The following is an 18,645-nucleotide window of genomic DNA, read 5'->3' on the forward strand; positions in this document are numbered from 1 at the left end:
GTAATAGAGCGGTATGTGCCCCCACACCTCCATTTTCTTCTGATCAAGCTGCAATAAGTATAGGGCAGGAGTCACAGGTGTATGCTATACAAATTGTCTCTGTCCCTGTGACTTGACAAATGACTACCATTTTTCACGTTGCATTTCTTCCTGAACTAGACTGAGGATGTTCAGACAATCCCCGTTTTTTCATAAGCAGCAGGCTCCTTTCAGTGAGTCTACAGTGGTTTCATATGCAGTTTCATAGTAGTTTCTATGATTCATTTGGTTGCCCTTTCCTGTCCAGGAGGGCAGCAAACTCCACGCACCTTCACCTGGAACCCTATTGGACTTGAAGCCACTTGCTGCTCCTCATCAGTTACCTCGTTGCATTTCTGCCTTCGCAGCCAAGCTTCTTAACACCTACCTCTACGGCCTTAGCAACTATACTAGGTTATGCTCAAGGCTTTTCCAGGATAATTGTGCTATCCTTAATATAAATTCCAGATATTCCAGAAGTATTTTCCAGCAGCTACAGTCTGAATGCTGCTCTGGTGCTGCTCACCATCGACTAATGCTGGTATTCAAAGCCTGTTCAGCAGGCTTCAAATTAATGGCACTTAATTTTACTCTCTGTGTAGAGACAACCTAACCTGTCCATAGACATAAGACCCTTTGATAGTAACCTACAACTTTGAAGAAAAATATACAAGCAGTTTCAAGAGCCAGATGCTGATGTCTGAAAAACTTAAGTAGGAAATACTCTCAGTGCCAGAAATCCGTACCGTAACAGCACGTTGAGATATAGAGTAGAGCCAAGTCGTGGGTATAATAAAGGAGCTGATGTCTTAAGAGCCATCCAGCTTGAGTCACATAGGAGTAAGATCCAGTCTCAGCTAACTTTGAGAGTGAAGTCCAATAACCCAGAGTATGAGAAACATATTTCTGACAAGAGCAAACCCTCTAAGATAAATTTAATTGTGAGCTAGATGTCACAATGGATACACAATGGCAGTAACTCTGCCTTGTCATGAAAAAGGAGGATGAGAAAGGATGTGTTAATTAATGAATCCAACTTTAGTTAGGATTTTGGATGTGAAGACATCTTATCTCTTTTTTTTTTTTTTTAATTATCTCTGCTTCAGTTTCCCTTCACTCATCTGTACATTTTAAGGTATTAGTCGGTTTAGAAAATGCTGTGTCAAATCTGTATCTTGCAAGAGGAATGGCAGAAAACTTCCGAGGCAGCAGAATTTACTAAACAAACAAACAAAAATCCATACAACAAAAGTACATAACACTCATCCATTGTGAAATGATTTCTTTCCTAAGAGTCTATACCAAGTCCATACTAAGTATATACTTCAGAAGTGCTGCTATGCTGACAGTATTACTTTTTTTGCACTTACTTCTTAGTAGATTATTTTAAGAGGTCAATGTTATTATTCCAATGTTATTGACAAAGTTCTTATAAATTTCCCCTGCTATTTCCAGTCATACAATGGACACAACATTAAAGGAAAGGAAGAAAATTTACAAAAATCATGCTAATCAAACCCACTACTAGGGAGTCCAGAGTAATCCTAAAACGTGGAAATGCGAGTTGACCGTAATCAGCTGCAGCTAACCTCCATGACTAGCAGGCAGGCAAGCAGCAATTTTCCTGTGGACAGTGTCCTGTTGACACTGTAAGTCCAGCATAGTCCAGTTGTGCTCAAGAGCATAACAAGCTAGGCGACACGTTTTGTCTAATTGTCTAACCCTTTACGTGAAGGTCATAAGAACTGGTAACGCCATGGAAGCTTTTAACATCTACAACACCAGGACCAAAACTAGCACTGGTGCCTGAGCTCTTTAACAAGCAAGTTTTCTCTATGTCTGCCTGTAACAGTTTGCTCAAGTGGGAGAGCATGCTTTTGGCAGGAAGGACACTCCATTCTAGCTATACATGTCTCAGGTGACTCTCCTTCAGCAAGATCATAAAACACAAGTTCTCAACAGGAATAACAAAAGCTGACATCAACAGTTACTTCAGAGTTTTAATCAGGAATTTTTTAACAAATAATCAGAAGTTTAGATGGACATTCACCTATATGTTATGTTAATTTTGAGCAGTTTTAAGTAATGAAAATCCATGAAATGCAGTGCAGTTGGTTTATGTTGAAAGTCATTAACCCAGCCCTGACCTGGAGCATTAAGCAAGTACAGTCAACTTCAAGGGACAAAATGCATCCTGGAGTTGTTTCCCATCAGTGCATTTCTTCAAACAGTTATCACTTAACCTTCCCAGAATCTCTGCTTTCAAATTTCCACCTCAATAGTGCCAGCTAGAAGTCCAGAATACCCAACTAACTTAGTTCTGGCACCACGAGTAAACACCTCCAATACTCTCTATCTCCAGTTTAGATCTAATCTAAGCTAAGGTCGAGGATCTTCTCTTGGCCTCAGCTGATTTGCAGAATTGGGAACTGAAGATATTCAGACAAATGGCAATGACAACTGCCCCACAGAAAGGTATTGCACAAGGATGAGCAGTAAGACTATGCATCCTTATTCATGGCTGTGATTACTTCGCCACATATTCCATTTAAGTTATTTTCATTTTTAAGTTAGGCCAACCATCATTTCAGTGGAAGAGACAAGCTCCCTGCAAGACATCTCACAGACAGCGAGGCACACCAGCATACATACCACCATTTGTTAGGTACCAAATCCATTTTAATAACACAACCCATGAGCCAGAAGCCATTATATTCCTCTTTCCAAAACCAGCTGCACGCAGCTCTCCAGGGTACTCAAAATCTGACTTGTGGCCGGAAATACTTCTGCTTTGTAGCATTGTTACTCATTCCCGTCTTGAGCATCCACTTCGACTTCATCCTCTGCAGGTACTGCATATCACGCTGCTGAGCAAAGACTGCCCCTTCAGAGAGAAAGGAGGAAGGGAAAGAGGGATAAATGTTTGTGTGTACTAAATTGCAAAACTGCGGGTCTATCCTTCTACATCAGCAATTAGCTGTATATTTTCTCTTCATACTGGCAAGCTTCTTTTCACTTTTCTCTTGGGAAAGGACAGTTTCCTCTGAATACCCACAACTGTGGTGAAGGGAAAAAGTTATTCCAGTGCGTGGTTCCTTTATTTCAAAAGTGGATATAGAACACATCACTATTCCCCAACTCAAAAAGTGCTCCACCTGTCAAAGAATGCTTTATGCTACATATTAAATATCGAGAGTAGTGGCTTTGACAGGCAGAGATGGGATTATTACCCTAGAAACCCCAAAATACTAGGAATTCACCAAATATCACAAATGTGCTGGTGAACTGAAGGGCTAGCACAGAAGCTGCAATGGATTTTAGACAAAACACACTTCCTTTTCTGCTTGTACGGCAGGAATGAAAGGGAATGGAGTGGAAAACAAACTAAAACCCCACAAACATGAAACAAACCCGACTCACGTAACTGTATGGTGATGGTATCCTAGAACCTTACCATCTGCCAAAACCTCAAATTGGCACCTACCTGTCTGACTTGTCCAGCCCAAAGCTTTGTACTGCTGCAACACCCGACCCACTGCTTTCTTATTTTTGGCAACAGCCACTGTTCTTGACAGACCAAACCGTTGCTTGTAGTATCTCATTAAAGAACGATGACCCACTCTGGCACCTATTCAGAGGAGGAGACATCTTACTATGCATAATAATGCAGTTTCTGAAATATGGTAATCGAGCACATTGTGAAAACTGTGGAAAGGTAAAGTGCCAATAAATGTATTTAAAAGGCTAAGACATTAAAAAGAAGAAAAAAAAACAACTTTAAGACTATTACAAATTGAATGCAATTACTTAAGATTTGGTGTAATGCACTTTACCTTAAGGAAAAACACCAAACCACCTCCAAACTCTGAAGAACACTCTTCAAGAGGGCCTTAGCTCAGGTAACAAACAGGTAGTTAGCAGAAAGATTTAATTTGGGGAATAATCAGAAAGGAAATCCTGTTTCAAGTAGCCACTGAAGACAACGGTGACATTCAGGAAGATCTTTCTGTAACCACGTAGCTGGCCACACTTTTCAGAATGTAAGGGGCTGTGGTCCCCTCATATAAAAACACCAGAACAACAACAAAATTATGTGTAGGAGTGCCAAATTCTCAAATACTCTTACAAGGCAAGAGTAGGGTTGTTTAAAGAAATTTATTTCAATGAAGAAGTTTACGGCATCTATTACCAGTGTACCAGACACCACTCTGCAAAAAAAACTACACTAGGTAACTTAAGTTACAATCTCTCCATGTTGCACTAAAGCAAGATAAGGAAACTCTTGCAGTGTATCATGTGAATCACATGTTAATGAACAGGTCAAAAAGCCAAAGGAACCCTGTGCCCCAAACCATATTTATATTAATGCTGAAGTTCAATTTAAGAAATAAATGCGAGGAGAAAAAAAAAAGAAAGAAAAAAAGGCTTCCAAGTTTGTTTAAGCTAATTATTTTCTGTGAAATGACAGACAAGTCTTTAAATTTTGTAGTGAGAATCACGGAGAGGGAAGACAAAACCCCAAATACACTTAATGCAAAATTACTTGCTCCCTTGCCAAAGGAAAATACTTACCACAATGACTTCAAGTAACAGCTTCGCCTATGGGAAACCCAGAGGAAGTACATCTTAACACAGATCACATGCCTACCTGAAGGAAGGATCAGCTCCATGGTGTCATCATCATATTCCAAGTCCTTCTCTGCTGCGAGCTCTCCGGACACCTCCCCATCTTGCCCTTCCTTGTGATCAGGGTAACTGCTCCTAGAGAGGAGAAGCAGTGTACGTTTTACATGGGGTGAGCAGCCACAGCTATCCAGACCCATCACACAGAAGAACCTGTGTACAGCTACAGCAACCCACAACCATCATCATGTTTCACCTACACCGGTTTAAGAGTTCTTCCCAGAAACACCTTTCCCTGAACAGCGGCTGAAGACAAGAACCACTCTTCCTCCAAGTTCTATAACCCAGTGCGGTTCTGCTGCTGCTCTCTTAACAGGTAATTATTTATTGTGAAAAGCCACCACCATCATGGTGTTATGCTAACCTAGAAAGGTGGCAAAACAGCTACACAAAATAAGCATCAAAACAGAAACAGCACCGAATTTTAAAAACTAATAATAAAAGATTGTGATGTGATGTAACGTTCAACTGTTCTTTTGTCTGCCCTCAGCTGTGCTCCACTGAAAAAAAAAGTGTCCTCACCTAAAATCATAGAAGTCTGCAAATTCCAATGCTGCATCTCCATCTGTGAAGAGTTTACAGTGGCTTTTGTCGTTCATGTGAGCCTGTACTGCTTCCGTGGAGTAGAAGGACTTCCCCTTTTCATTACACCAGATGCAGATCTTCCCAACACCAATTTTCTCTCCTGCAGATAAAATTGACACTTTTATTGGTCCCTACTCAATAATTAACATCTCAGTGATGTGGCCTTCCCAGCTTGAAGGCAGAGAGACTGAGGAAGAACTTTGAGTCCTTCATATCCAGTAATGCCCTGCTGTCGCTATGCCTAGATCATACGGCTCCACCGGGGACAAAGTCTGTGCACTTAAAGAATTCACGTGACTAGGTATGGATCATTACGTATACTCAATAAAACATTTCAAGCTTCCATTACAACTTTCTATCTGATACTCCAGTAGTATTTTATGTTCCTCACTATCACATTAGACAACACACTAGACGTTCTTTGCCTAGCTTTTAGCTGTCTCACCCGCTCTGTCAACAGATGAGGCAAGCACTGATGATGTATTAGGTATTCAGAACCTCCCCCAGTATAAGATGGCTCAAAGGCACACTACAGCAGTTGAGTTTTGTCCTAAATTTTGTGTTAGCTGAAAAAATCTCTCAACATTAGAAAAGCATGCAAGACCTACAGGGTACGTGGCCACGTGTTTGTTCAGTAGGGTTTCCCTTCACTCTCCCTAGAAAACCCACAGTCCTCACCATGATCCAAATACTGAACTAGACAGCTTCCAGATCCTACACATACACAAAAAAACTCACCACCACCAAAAAAAAACAAACAAACAAACCAAAAAAAAACCAACCAAAAAAAAACATTTTAAGTTTTATCTAAGTGAAAATAAGCACTAACAGTCTATAATTATCCAGGTTAAAATCAAGAGATTACAGGCATACCCAAGTACTTAATTAGTCCCCTGAGATCCACAAGGTACTCTATGTCTGGAATGAAGAAACTGTGAACTTTTGTCATGTGGGCCACATTCTTCATGAGGGATCTTGAATGGTGGGAACAGAACAAGCAGTCTGTGACTGGTATGGCCCCGACAGCAGGAGCACTTTCAGCTTCTGCCTGCTCCTCCTCTTCTTCTCCCACGCTTTCCATCTCTTCATCAGAGCCAAGGTCTTCATCAGAATCCATATCTTCCCAGCCTTTTCAATGGAAAATTAAGAAAGATTTATTTACTTGATTATTTCTTCCAAGCAAAACAGTTCCCAATTAAGTTAAAAAACAGTTTTCAGAAAATATTGCATTATCTATTCTTACAGCTAAGTGCCACACGCTTATTTCCAGGTGCAAGGTTTTATCATTTCCAGTAAAACTTTTTTTTTTTAAAACACACAGCAAAGCTCAAGACTGGTCATAAAAAAAGCTGGCAGGTCTCATTTTTTCCCCCTCCATTTTCTCAACTATTAACACTTAATTGCAGTTTCAAAACCTTTAATTTAATTCGCTACAGCACAAGAACACATGCATGCTTCATTAAAAACAACACAATTCCGTCAGAAAAATGGAAACGCTCATTTCCAGCAGCGACTTAGCAGCGAGGGAAAACACACTCCTGTTCACACATACTTCTTCAACCAAGGAAAAGAACAAGCCAGTTCTTGCAATTACCCAAGATTTACTAACAATTTTACATGCTTGCAAGATTACTGCAGCTCTCAATGCAAACTACAAGCTACAGAGGATTCCCCACAGGTACTGACCATGGGCTTCAGGATTCATCAGGGAGGGCTTTAACTCCACAGGGAAATGCTGTTTCTTAAATTTATTCTGAACTTTTGTAAATGCACAGAGCCACTACCAAGTATGATAGATGTTTAAAACCAAGAGAGTACACTTCATCTACATCCTTAATCAGCTGTCAGATGCACTATTAGCTAATTATAATTTGAAAAGAAAAAAAAAAAAAAAAAGGCTTGTGAACCAGGAATCTGCTTATATGGGTAGAGGGATCTAGAAATGGTTTTCAAAGGGGGCAGATGCGGGACAGAGAGCATTTCCCAGTTCCCTGCTCCCACCACCATGGCACGGTGTTTGAGAACAGGCAAAGGGACACTCCCCAGTGCTGCAGGATGCCAATTAAAGATCTTTGCTACAGGATATAGTTTAACAATTTTAATGAAACTGAGTTAGCAGGACGTGTAGGGAACATGCCTGGGCACATACTTAAAAGGCAAATTAACACTGGGAAACCTACCGAGATTTAGCATCACAATTTATGACAAATACATTAATACAAAACTAGTGCAAGCTGCCTTCTTCTTTAGGTGCTAAGCTCCATGTTCAGTGGCATTCGTTCCTTCTCCTGTAGAACAGTCCTACTCCATGCACAGATTCCCCAGAGACTGCAACTGACACTTCACCAGCATAAAAATGCTGTAACAGATGTAGTAACATGCCGCAATGGTTTCAGTACTGAGGTTGGAATAGTACGTTCCCATTTCATTCACTTCTGGCCCCCCTGCTGCCGTTTATTCACCCCATTCCAATGCTCTACTAGATGCCTTTGTGGCCTGCACTGTAAGCCACAGCACTGAAAATGTCTGGTTTACAAATAACCCCTCCTGGGAGTCCCGAAGCTCTGATTATTTCATTTGTCCACCTCCCAGGCCAGCCCCCAGCAAAGAGCTGTATCCACACAAGTAGCGAGGGTGGCGCAGCAGGAACAGGCAGGCAGGGCAGCACCTCTTAAACTACTTTTATTATAGATGCCAATGTGCTGAGGAATTATGCCACAGAGTGGTGGTCTAAAGAGCAAACTCACACGTCTAGTCTTGATGGGCAATTAAAAACAAAAGCCCCACTCCCATCTCTTCTCAACAGATCAGTAAAGTGAACCATGGTACAAATAATCCTGATTGATTTTTGTTCATTTCATTTACTTTTCAGAAGTAGTTTCAGGGTAACCTTCTGTGCTGGCCCCAGAATTCCCCTAGGACTTTACGCTGGAAACAGTGCCCACAGCAGTGCTTATATCCAGCCCTCACACGTGTTAGTATCTTGCACAGCTGGCTGATCAGACACTGTAACATGGAGTCCCTAACTGCGAGCATGGACCAGCCTTAAATCCTCTGTTCAGATGAAAACTAAATCAACAGGAAGACCTTATGTAATTAAAAAAGCTGCACTAAAGAAAATAAAAAGGAGGCTTTCATACAAAACCAACTACAAAGCTTATGCCCAGCTACCTGTCATCAGCATATTTACTGCCTTACCTTCTTCCGTATCCTCCTCTTCCTCTGCCTGTTGCTTGGCCAGCTTCTTCGCTTGTTGTTCAAACCACTGCAGACGTGGAGGTTTTTCGGATCGCTCTCTACTCTGCGACTGACTGGTGCTTTCCATAGAAACGGGAGAGCTGCCTGCATTACTAGGGGGCAGAGGTGTCTTCTTTGGTGATGAAGATGGCTGAGCTCTGATGGCTTGCTGGATAGCTGCGTTCATTTCATCTTTGTTCACGCTCTCCAGGGCAAGCCCCTTTTCCAGGTTCTTTTCATTCAGTATTTTCACCTTCTCGCTGACAGCTTGAACAGCTTTCTTCTCCAACTCCAGGTGCTTCTTGGACTTCAGGTGATTCTCATAGGCGTTGAAGGTGGAGAACCTCTTGCTGCAAACGGTGCAGTAGGTGGCAGTGACTTTGTTCTTCTCCTCTGCTACTGCTCTCTGCGCGAGGACCCTCTCCTGGAAATTCTCGGCGGTGACGGGTGGCATGTCAGCGACCTTGCGCTTCAGATTGTACCGGTGCCAGTCGGTTTTGTAGTGGGCACGCTGGATGTCAGCATCCTTGAAAGCCACGCGGCAAGTGATGCACGTGTAGGTTGCCATTGCTAGAAAGCGGGGAATAAATAAGTCACGCTAATAAACAACCAAAACAAACCAAACCCATCCTGACAGCACCCATGTAAGGCAGCACCCATGTAAGGCAGCTTTAGGTGAACGGATCACCTAACTGCACCCCCAAAGGCTGAGCTGTGGCTGTGAGCAATGACGGGTACCACAGCAGCACCTCTGCTGCTAGAGGGGGGCTCCCCGCCTCAGTAACAGCCCTTCAGAAGCCCTGCCGCCTTTCACCACACGCCAGAAACCAAAGGCTCCCACCAGGCCCCTGGCTGACGCCCTCCTTCCCCAACGCGGCGCCGAGCCGAGCCGTCCCCTACACGCGTGGGGCGATGAACCCCGTCTACCCGGGCCGCTGCCAGGGGCCCCTCCGTGTCCGGGTGCGGGTGCGGGTGCGGGTCGGTCCCGGTGCCGGTGCCGGTTGCGGCCTCGCTGCGCCACCAGGAAGGGCCGGGCCCGGCCGCCGCCTTCCTTCCGCGGGCGGGGAGCGGTCGGGCCCCGCCATGCCGCCCCCTGCCGCCGCGGCGGGCCCGGCCCTGGGGGCTGCTGAGGAGGACCCCCACCCGCCCGCCTCGGGAACAAAGCGTAGGGGGAGATACGGTGAAAGATAAAAACTAACACGTATTTTATTAAATGATTTTTTACAAACAATCGATATAGTAATTCCATGTTTACAAAATAGTAATCAAGCTAGGTAAAGTGCTGCGAAATAGTTTAAATAAAGACATTTTGTAATTTTCCAGTTTCTGGTTACCCGTCGGGGCGTTACGGACTGTTACATTGCACTTGGGCTACAGTGAGGTTGTTCTGAACGCTTAGATGAACAGTCTGGAAAAGTGCAAAACAAACAGAAAGCAAGTGAAACAAGCACTGTTTTGCATCCTATTTGGGTTAAAATTATTTCCCCTCCTCCTCTGTGTAGAATGATTTTGTTTTCAGGAACAAGACTCATGGTAAATGTCTAGCACATGCACAAGGAGAAGTGCTCTGCATTGGAAAGTGCTTTTATTCTGGACTTAATGCATGTAAGGCCACCAATTCAGTATTGATTACTCAGATGTAATAGCGCACAGGGAAAGTTTGTGAGTACAAAGGAGTGAGCTGCATCCCACAGATGCTGCCCTAACACACGTAGCTTTCTCCAGGTGCGGGTACGTGAAGAAGCCACTGAAAGGCCAGGAGGAACGTGAACCACGCGACTGGAGGCAGAGGATGCAGAGCTGCATGCACGTGGGCAGCTCCCGCATTGCACAGATCCCACGAGATCACACTTGGCATTACCTCCTGGTCGCCCGCTCACATGTCCGTGCTCTGCAATTCACAGCCTCCACACTGACTGAGCTGGGTTTTGTCTGTAAATTGTCCAAAAGCAGGCCTCCTATGTAACAAAATTACGTTCCAAAGCCATCACCTGTCACATACTCACTTGCCCTTTTGCCTGCCTTACTTTTTTTTAATTTTGGAAAATGATGGCTACACTTGGTTGCAAAGACCTTGTGGACGATTGGCAGATTACGTGACAGGAATTTGTATGTAACAGCTATGTCATGGCTGCTGCTAGAATACAGCAAAATGAAAGTTTCTCATATGATTTCCAACTAAAACATGGTGTGGAAGGGATCTCACGAAGGAGAGAAATGTTTTCTTTGTGTTTTGCTTTCCAACTATTGGCAGTGAAATGTATTGTGTCTGAGCAAAGGGTTTCTTACTTGCACTTGCTTAGGAGGGTAGGGGTAACTTTCCACAAAAACTACGCATCTTTCCACTACCTTAGGAGGAATAGTAAGTGGTAGAGAATTACCTCCTTCCACAGTATTTAGGGGCTTGAATAAAAAAAAAAAAATCATGTAATCAACTACCATGAGAACAGACAAAATTCAAGACAGTCAAATAAGTAATTATGTCCCTAAGCTTTAATGATTTGCTTGCTTGAGTTTTGCTTTTACTTTCCATTAAAAAAAAAAAAAGAGACACATACTTTATTGAAGAAAAATGGATCTGTTTTTCTATGTCGAAACCAGAAAATGGATCATTTACAAAAAGTCTGAGAAACTCCTCCAACTGCTTATCCTTCTTGATCTAATTATTCTAGAAGAGCGCCCCTGTGTTAGGTACTTTTATAACCACAGCATTCTTCATAAAACAACAATAAAGTGCACGCTGTTGCGATGCCACCACTGACAGCTAGTTCGCATGTCTCGTCCACCTGCTTCAGCAAAACTCGCTAAGCGCTGCTGCCTCTCCAGTTCTCCCTGTCCTGGCGCCTGTTGCATCTTCTGGCACCGGTGAGTGCCCTTGTTCGGGAAGCACGCTTGGCCTAGGTACTCTGCAAAGTCCCGTCAGCAACCTGGAAGTTGTACTCTTCTTAATATATAGATTGTCCTATACATGCAGCAGGGAGACAATGTTTTTAATTCGTCTGAGAAACTTAAATGGCCTTTCAACTTATCGATTTCTCAGCAAAAGCCTCTTTTGTTTTTGTTTTTCCAAATGAGAAGGACAGACTTAGGGAAGTTGTAAATGAAACTTAACAACTAACAGTGTGAAAGCGACGTGGCCACATTTTTAAAATGATTTCCAGTATCTTGCTTTTAATGTTAAGATGTTACCATTTCAAAAGCTGCATCTTCTGGGATCTACATCCGGCATCTGCTTATTTCAAAATGGATTGGATAATGAAGGCACAGGCTCACTTTTTTACTGGTAAAGGACAGCAAACACGATCAATATGCATTACTGACACAAAAGCACAAGCAACGATAAAGCCAGTGTCAAAAATTATCAGCATCTTTTCTTTAGCTACAATCTGTTTGGCCATCTGCCTACTTTGTCACCTCAGGAAAAAAAGAGTTAAACACAGGTTTACCTACACATACATGTTGGTGAACATTTTTTCACTCCGTTGCTGTACTTTCTGAGGGTCCTGGGTGACAGTATTCACCTCTTAAAATGCCAGCAAATGGAAAATCACTTTAGTAGTAGTAGCAGCTGACATGGTCCCTCGACTCTGCTAACTGTTTACATCACATTAGAAAAACTAGCTTTACTTCTTCCTACTTCTTTGATTACTATTGGTTGGTATTACAGTTTGATTATATTAAAGGTGAACAAAAAAGCCCTATGAAAAATCAAACAAGTAACCTGCTTAAGATCCCATGCCATTCACTGAGCACACATGGGGTTTAAAATGGCAAATAATTTAAACAAGTTCATTTTTATTTTACTAGTTTAGGTGCTGAGAAGATTCCGAGTGACTTCTATAGCGAATGACCGCACTGAATACTTTAAGTGTATTAAGAGATCCAGCTTGCAACACAACTTTTGTTGCAAGTGATGGCAGCTGTTCCGGGGAAAAAAAAAAAAAAAAAGAAAAGAAAAAGAAAAAAAAAAAAAAAAAAGAAGAAAACAAAACAAAACAAACAAACAAAGAAAAACCCACGCAGAATCTTGAATTACAGAAGTGGCAGCTAAAGAAGCCCTTCTCTTTGCCTCTAACTCTTTTATCTTCCCTAATCCAAACAATAACTACCCCACCTGCTCCCCAAAAGGCTGTTCAGTTTACATATTAAGTTTTAAATATAAAAATGTGTTGGCTGACTTTACACAAGCAATACTGCCAAGGACCAGACTCTATCAAGGAACACAGCAGGTGGTCAGTCAAATAGCGTGCCACGTTACAACTCTACAAGCCTAAAACAGCAAAAAACGTGGAAATGCATCACCATATCCAAAATAATTCAAAGATTTTAAGTGTTAAATCAAGTCCGCTGATGACAGTGTTGCACACAGTTAAACTAGAGTTCTGCTGGTTACTGTGTTCATAAATAGTAGATGCACTATACCTAATAATAACTGCAGGGCTCCATACTTCTCAGTATGACTGACGGAAGCGAGACTTAGTTAATCTCACTGCGATCCTCTGATAACTCATCCTCGCAGTGTGAATCATTAAGATTGCCGGCCAAGGTTGGCAACTGAGAGTAAATAAGTTGCCGATGTTGAAACTTTGGCTAAGGACCCCAAAATGTATGTTTGGCAAAAAGACGAAAAAAAAACCTCTTCCCCAAACCTTTTGAACAACTGACCTCCAACACTCATCTGCAACCAAACAGTGGATAGATAATTCATTTCCATGCTATAACATTGAGGTTTAACTACCAGAAACATTAAACTATCAGTATCAGCTGATATTTATCCAGTTAATTCACTCTGCATAAGGGAAATTATTACAACACATCTAAAGTGATAGTTAAAGCTTACAGCTCAGAATTTTCCTTTTTTGCATTTGATTTTGTGTGTGTTTTGTGTTTCATTTCTTCTGTGTCACCAACTGCAATTCCCAGGTTAATGATTTCCAAGCAGATTTGAAAGGAAGCCTGAAGACTTCTTTTTCTCCTGGGATTCTGCTTCTTGGCCTTGTGAAAGTCCCAATTCTTTCTCAATCTGCTCAAGCTCAGACTGGTCAAGCAGTTCAAAATCATCGGCTTCCTCTGTGTCTGTCTCTTCACTCAAACTGGGCACTGCATGCGAAGGAGCTTGCTGTACAGACTGCAACTGGTCTTTGATGGCAGCAGACACTGCAGCTGCGATGACATCGCCAGCAATTCCACTCATTAAATTAAAGGTTTGGTCACTGGTCAAAGGCAAGGAGAGCCCTGCAGTGGATGGTCTCTCTTTACTCTGTCTGGAAGAATGATCCACCTTGAAATATGTTTGTTCTTTTTTTCTCTTTTGCTGGATGGGCATACCAATGCTTGAGTCATCATCATCGTTTGTTCCTGCACCATTTTCTAAGGAAGGGAATTCTGCGAGATCTCTAGCAAAAGCTTCCTCGTGATCACTAGGTCGGTCAAAATCTATTACACAGGATTAACAGAAGGAAACAGCATTAGCAAACAAGAAACGCTTCCCCAAAAAAGCAGCCAAGTGTAAAAATGCAATTAGTAAATTTTCCTTTGAATACATTTACTATTTACATATACTATTCTGTAGTCTTCTGTAATCCTAATGCAGAGGAGCATTATCTTACATTTAAAATAAAATAAAAATCTAGTACTTCAAATCAACTGGTATCAACCTGACTTTGAATTTGGGTTCATAGTGTGTGTGAAAATCATTCCAGTCCCAAAAAAGAGAAGTAACACAAGCATTCAGTTACATTACATTTTCCATTTCAGTGACTCCACATTAAAACTTTCTACCTAAAGTCAATTTGCAATATTTATGTAGAGATTTGGAAAAAGTGTTTGAGAACGACTCTTTTCAATAATATTTGAAGAAAAAAAGTGGTATTTAGCTATATAAAAAACAACCCATGCAAATCTTCAGCACAGCCAGTTCTAAATACACCAATCACCTCAAGTGCTAAAATTTATAATGTGTGAAGTCTTTAAACTCCTTTTCTTCACTATATATAGATATATTACAAATATGCGTATATGACGGTATTACAGACTTTTAATAAGCTTTTAAAAAGTTTAATAAACTTCTAATAACACATTTAAATAAAGATATAAAAACAATGTAAAGACTTAATTCATAAACTTTTGCTTTCACATTCAATGCTTGTACTAAATAGAAGCAAGAAAATGGGAACTCTACAGATTACTGGTATACATGTAGTTTCATGTTTCAAAAGGATAAAAAGCAGAATGTAAACACATAAAAGACTTGATTTTAATGACTGTTTTAATAGTATGTTATTAGAAATGTGGAAAACATATTGATTACAATACACGGCCTGTGGAATATGCCTTAATGAGCATAAGGGAATACTTTGATCTAGTAGACAGTATATGAATGTAAAAATAAAATATAATCAATTTGAACTTACTTTCTATGAAAACAAGCAATATGAGCTTTCATAAGGGCTAAGGAAATGAATCCTAAAAATGTCTGACACATCAATTTCATCATTTTTCCCATTTTCTTTGGGAAAAAATAGGCTGGAAAGGTGAGGAAGAAGGGTTATGCTGTCTGCAGAGTGGTGGCTCAAATGCACAGAGCTTTGACAGGAGATATGACAGTCCTCGGGTGCATCCCATCTGGTCTTGTACTTGTGTGCATGTCCAATTTGCTGAAGGGCTCATAGGGGAGAAGAGTGGATGTTTATTTTTAACTTAACAAGGCCTTTAATAGAGTTTCACACATTATCCTTACAGCCTAATTGGTGAGTGAACTGGGTTGGCGAACTGCTTGGTGTGTGGAAAATTGGCTTGAACACCAGCTCAAAGGGCGGTGATCAGTGCTACAACATCCAACTGGGTGGTGGTGTCTCTCAAAGGTACAGACACCAACACTGTTCAGTGTTTTTATTAATGATGTGATGACTGAATGTAGCGCACTCTCAGCAAGTTCACGGACAGCAAGGAGCCGCTGTGGGGCAGATGCATTTAATATTCTGGAGGTCAGGGCCCACAGAGGGACCTCGACAGGCTGGAGAAATTAATGGGCTGGAAGGGGATGTCATGAAGTCCATCAAAAGCAAAAGTGAAATGCTGCATCTTTGATGGAATAACGCATGCAGCAGAACTAGCTGGAAATGAGACAGAAAGTGGCTTTGAAGACATTCCAATTTATCATTCCATGATCGTACGATACTACTTACAGCTTGAAATATTAAAAAAAAAAAATTTTAAATTATTAACTTGGCATTTATAATGTTGATAAGTATTACCACCCTACTTGCCATTTTCATTGAATATCTTCCTGGAATAGAACTTCAAGACCAGAAAAGAAATAAACCCACACATAAGATTGCACCAAACTACTGCTGTTCTTAATATTTATTTGGGCAACGTACTAACTGAAACTTTGGTCTGTAAAAAGTACGAATTTCAGGATCTAGTCAAGATCAAGACAAGTGCTTGAGAATCTCTTCCTAAGTCTTAGTTTTTGTGTTTCATTCAGGTTCATGGCTGGATGACTTCATCAGCATTCTAGTATCCAGAGCCTAAAAATACTTTCTTTAATTGGCTGTTTAGCAATTCAAAGTATTCACTTCTTCTTCCTCAGCCTTTATTCATATTGTTTACACCGAAAAGCATTGATACGAACTTGTTTGCTTAAGAGGTCTGATGGAAGAGAGAGCTAAGTCTGGCATATATCCAGATGTGTCTGTTTTACTCACCACTAGTTATGTATTTAGATGCTTAGTTCACTACTTCATTATTTTTAAGATGAAGACAACTCTCATAGAAGATGTATCCAAAACAAAATAAGCACTGGAGCTAATTCTAAATTCACTGTAGGGAAGAACAAACAAAACCAAAGCCAAACCCCACTTATGTCCTCAAATTCTCTAATAGTTTTCAGATAACTTACACGAGTGCAATTCATTGATGAAATAGATGAAGCCAGTACATACCATCAGATGTGTCTGTCTGTGGAGAATACCCCTCGGATAAGTTAAAGGTCCCGTTATCAGTCCAAGATACTTCTGATATATCTGTGTCAGACACTGACAGCTCTTTGGCAACAACTGCAGGACTAACCTACATACAAAAAAGTCCCATACATAGCATTCTTATACTCAAATAATTCACACAACAGGAAGCCAATGCTTAGATAGTGAAAAAGAGGTCTCTTGCATGTCACAGCACTATATGTTGTCTCCTATTTAAGCTTTAATTGTAGAAATGTGAAAATAACAGTATAGAATACTTAGAAGTAAAGCATCCCTCTTCTTAATTGAAGACTGTTTTAAGCTAAAGAAGCCAGAAAATTCAAATTATTCATTGTATAGGACTTAAGTAATATCCTAGTGTAACAAAAGCAGAATAGGTTTGCAAATACAAACTACGCATAAATATAAAGAAATTGTAAAAAGTTGCATTGAAACAAAAAAAATATCCATAAGGCAATCAATAAATAGCTAAATCAAAAAATCATCGTCCTTTATGAATTTATCCAATAACATCTGCAACAAGTTTTTATCTCCCATGACATTTTATTATTATATTTTTCTTGCATAATACAATAACACCTTCAAAGCAATCACTGTTGAAGTCAGGTTCTACACACGACTGATCTAATGCTTAAAAACTTAAGAAGACTGATATGCTTAAGAACTTCTACAAATCCAAATTATTATTTTTTTAGTCAACTGAAGTTCCAATTATAAAGGAAAAATCCTTTGCCATATAGTTACTTAGAATATTAAACGAGAAAGGAGGCGTTAAATTATTCTCATATATACCTGGAAAGATATCTGTAGATAAAATAATGATTTACACTATCATTGAATATGATCTGAAAAGTCATTAAAGAAGTATCTGACGAACAATGTGGTCTTCTATGAAGATTTCCCTTTTATAATTTAATTTGATAAAAATTACCAGCAATATTACTTTTGAAAATGAAACAAAAAAACAGTGCCTTTTCTATGAAATTCTGGTTTAATCATTCTACAGCCAATATAAACTAAACACATTTTTAGTTTAGTAGGCCAAAGAAACCATTATCTTGAAGGCCAGAAGTCACAAGCGCACCAAATTAATTAGTATAGGTTTAAAGATGGAGACTACAAATCACTTTTAAGACATACTTAGTTCAGGAACAGAGCCTCCTAGAGAGGTTAAAGTCTTCCACAGAAAACTCTCCATTATCTATATAGGGTTTAAAAAGAAGATAGGGCTGACTGAAAAAAGTCACCTTAGGACACAGGGCTGATATGTCTAATTCACTGTCATCTTCTGTGGGTTTTGTTTTTGCTGTTTCTGAAAGACAAAAAAATATTTTTTATCCTACTCGTGACAATGGACTTCCAAGTTCTGCGTGTGTGCTATCACACAGCTTGAGTACAGCAAACTGTCACCTGTTGACATTGTCTGTCATTTATGTAATTATGCTACCAAGGTGAGAAGAAAAGGCTGATCAAAAGGCTAGATATTTATCAAAATATATTATGCAGCAGCCAAAGCAGGAGAGAGAATGTTGCTTTGAAATGCATTCCAACATATTTATTTACCTGTTTTGTACTTCCTTCTGAAGCCTCTGTTGCTCACACTAATAAAACATGCCCTGGCAATATATTTTTCAAATATAAACTTTTAAATAAATATATACCTTTTTAATATAATCTTTTAAACTACGCTGCCAGTACAAGGCATAATTGCAACATACTGTTAAAACATAGTTATTCCAACACATTACTTTTATATGAGAACATACAGTTTTCTGGATAATTATGTTTAGTCTTAATTCACAAAACTTTCCTTTGCACCCAGCTATACTGCTTTTGTAACATTTATATGCAAATATGCATATAAAGCATCTCTGAAATCTGGCAGGATGTTGCTCCTAACAATGAACAGAAAAGTAATTTTCACCTTATCATCTCTCTCTTTCTCTCTCTAAGAACAGTCTCATGAATATTTTAAACTAAGATAGGCCAGTAGCACTGGAAAGCACAGTGACATTCTTCTTGGTTGCCAGTTTTTACAAGTTGTTGCTTCCTCTCTTGTGCCAGTACAAGGGTCTGTGAACTCAAGAGCAGACCCAAGTGGTGAAGCAAGTTAAGGAGCTTGCCTGGGTTAAATTAA

General features: G+C 40.3%; 2 protein-coding genes across 5 annotated transcripts in view; both read right to left on the reverse strand.

Annotated features, from left to right (window-relative positions):
- Positions 1 to 2,004: 2,004 nt before the first annotated feature.
- ZNF622 (zinc finger protein 622) lies at positions 2,005 to 9,565 on the reverse strand. Of its 2 annotated transcripts, none has more exons than XM_084510802.1 (7): positions 9,365 to 9,565; positions 8,485 to 9,093; positions 6,160 to 6,414; positions 5,224 to 5,386; positions 4,667 to 4,779; positions 3,503 to 3,646; positions 2,005 to 2,902 (listed from the first exon to the last, which is right to left on the reverse strand). In XM_084510802.1, the coding sequence occupies exons 2-7, from the start codon at positions 9,089 to 9,091 to the stop codon at positions 2,775 to 2,777; spliced, it is 1,410 nt and encodes a 469-aa protein (XP_084366928.1). In that variant the 5' UTR covers positions 9,092 to 9,093; positions 9,365 to 9,565; the 3' UTR covers positions 2,005 to 2,774. The 2 variants fall into 2 exon arrangements, with proteins under 2 accessions (XP_084366928.1, XP_084366929.1); XM_084510803.1 differs by having other exon boundaries at positions 9,424 to 9,554.
- Positions 9,566 to 9,704: 139 nt separating this feature from the next.
- RETREG1 (reticulophagy regulator 1) overlaps positions 9,705 to 18,645 on the reverse strand; it is a 64,109-nt gene continuing 55,168 nt past the window's right edge. For all 3 annotated transcript variants that reach the window (XM_084508847.1, XM_084508848.1, XM_084508849.1), the window contains 3 exons: positions 17,756 to 17,820; positions 16,470 to 16,596; positions 9,705 to 13,959 (listed from right to left, as the gene is read on the reverse strand). In XM_084508847.1, the coding sequence (XP_084364973.1) occupies positions 13,448 to 13,959; positions 16,470 to 16,596; positions 17,756 to 17,820 (704 nt within the window). In that variant the 3' untranslated portion in view covers positions 9,705 to 13,447. The remainder of the gene's footprint in view (positions 13,960 to 16,469; positions 16,597 to 17,755; positions 17,821 to 18,645) is intronic.

The sequence above is a fragment of the Aythya ferina genome (genome assembly GCF_964211825.1).
Source record: "Aythya ferina genome assembly, chromosome: 2".
Taxonomy (NCBI): Eukaryota; Metazoa; Chordata; class Aves; order Anseriformes; family Anatidae; genus Aythya; species Aythya ferina.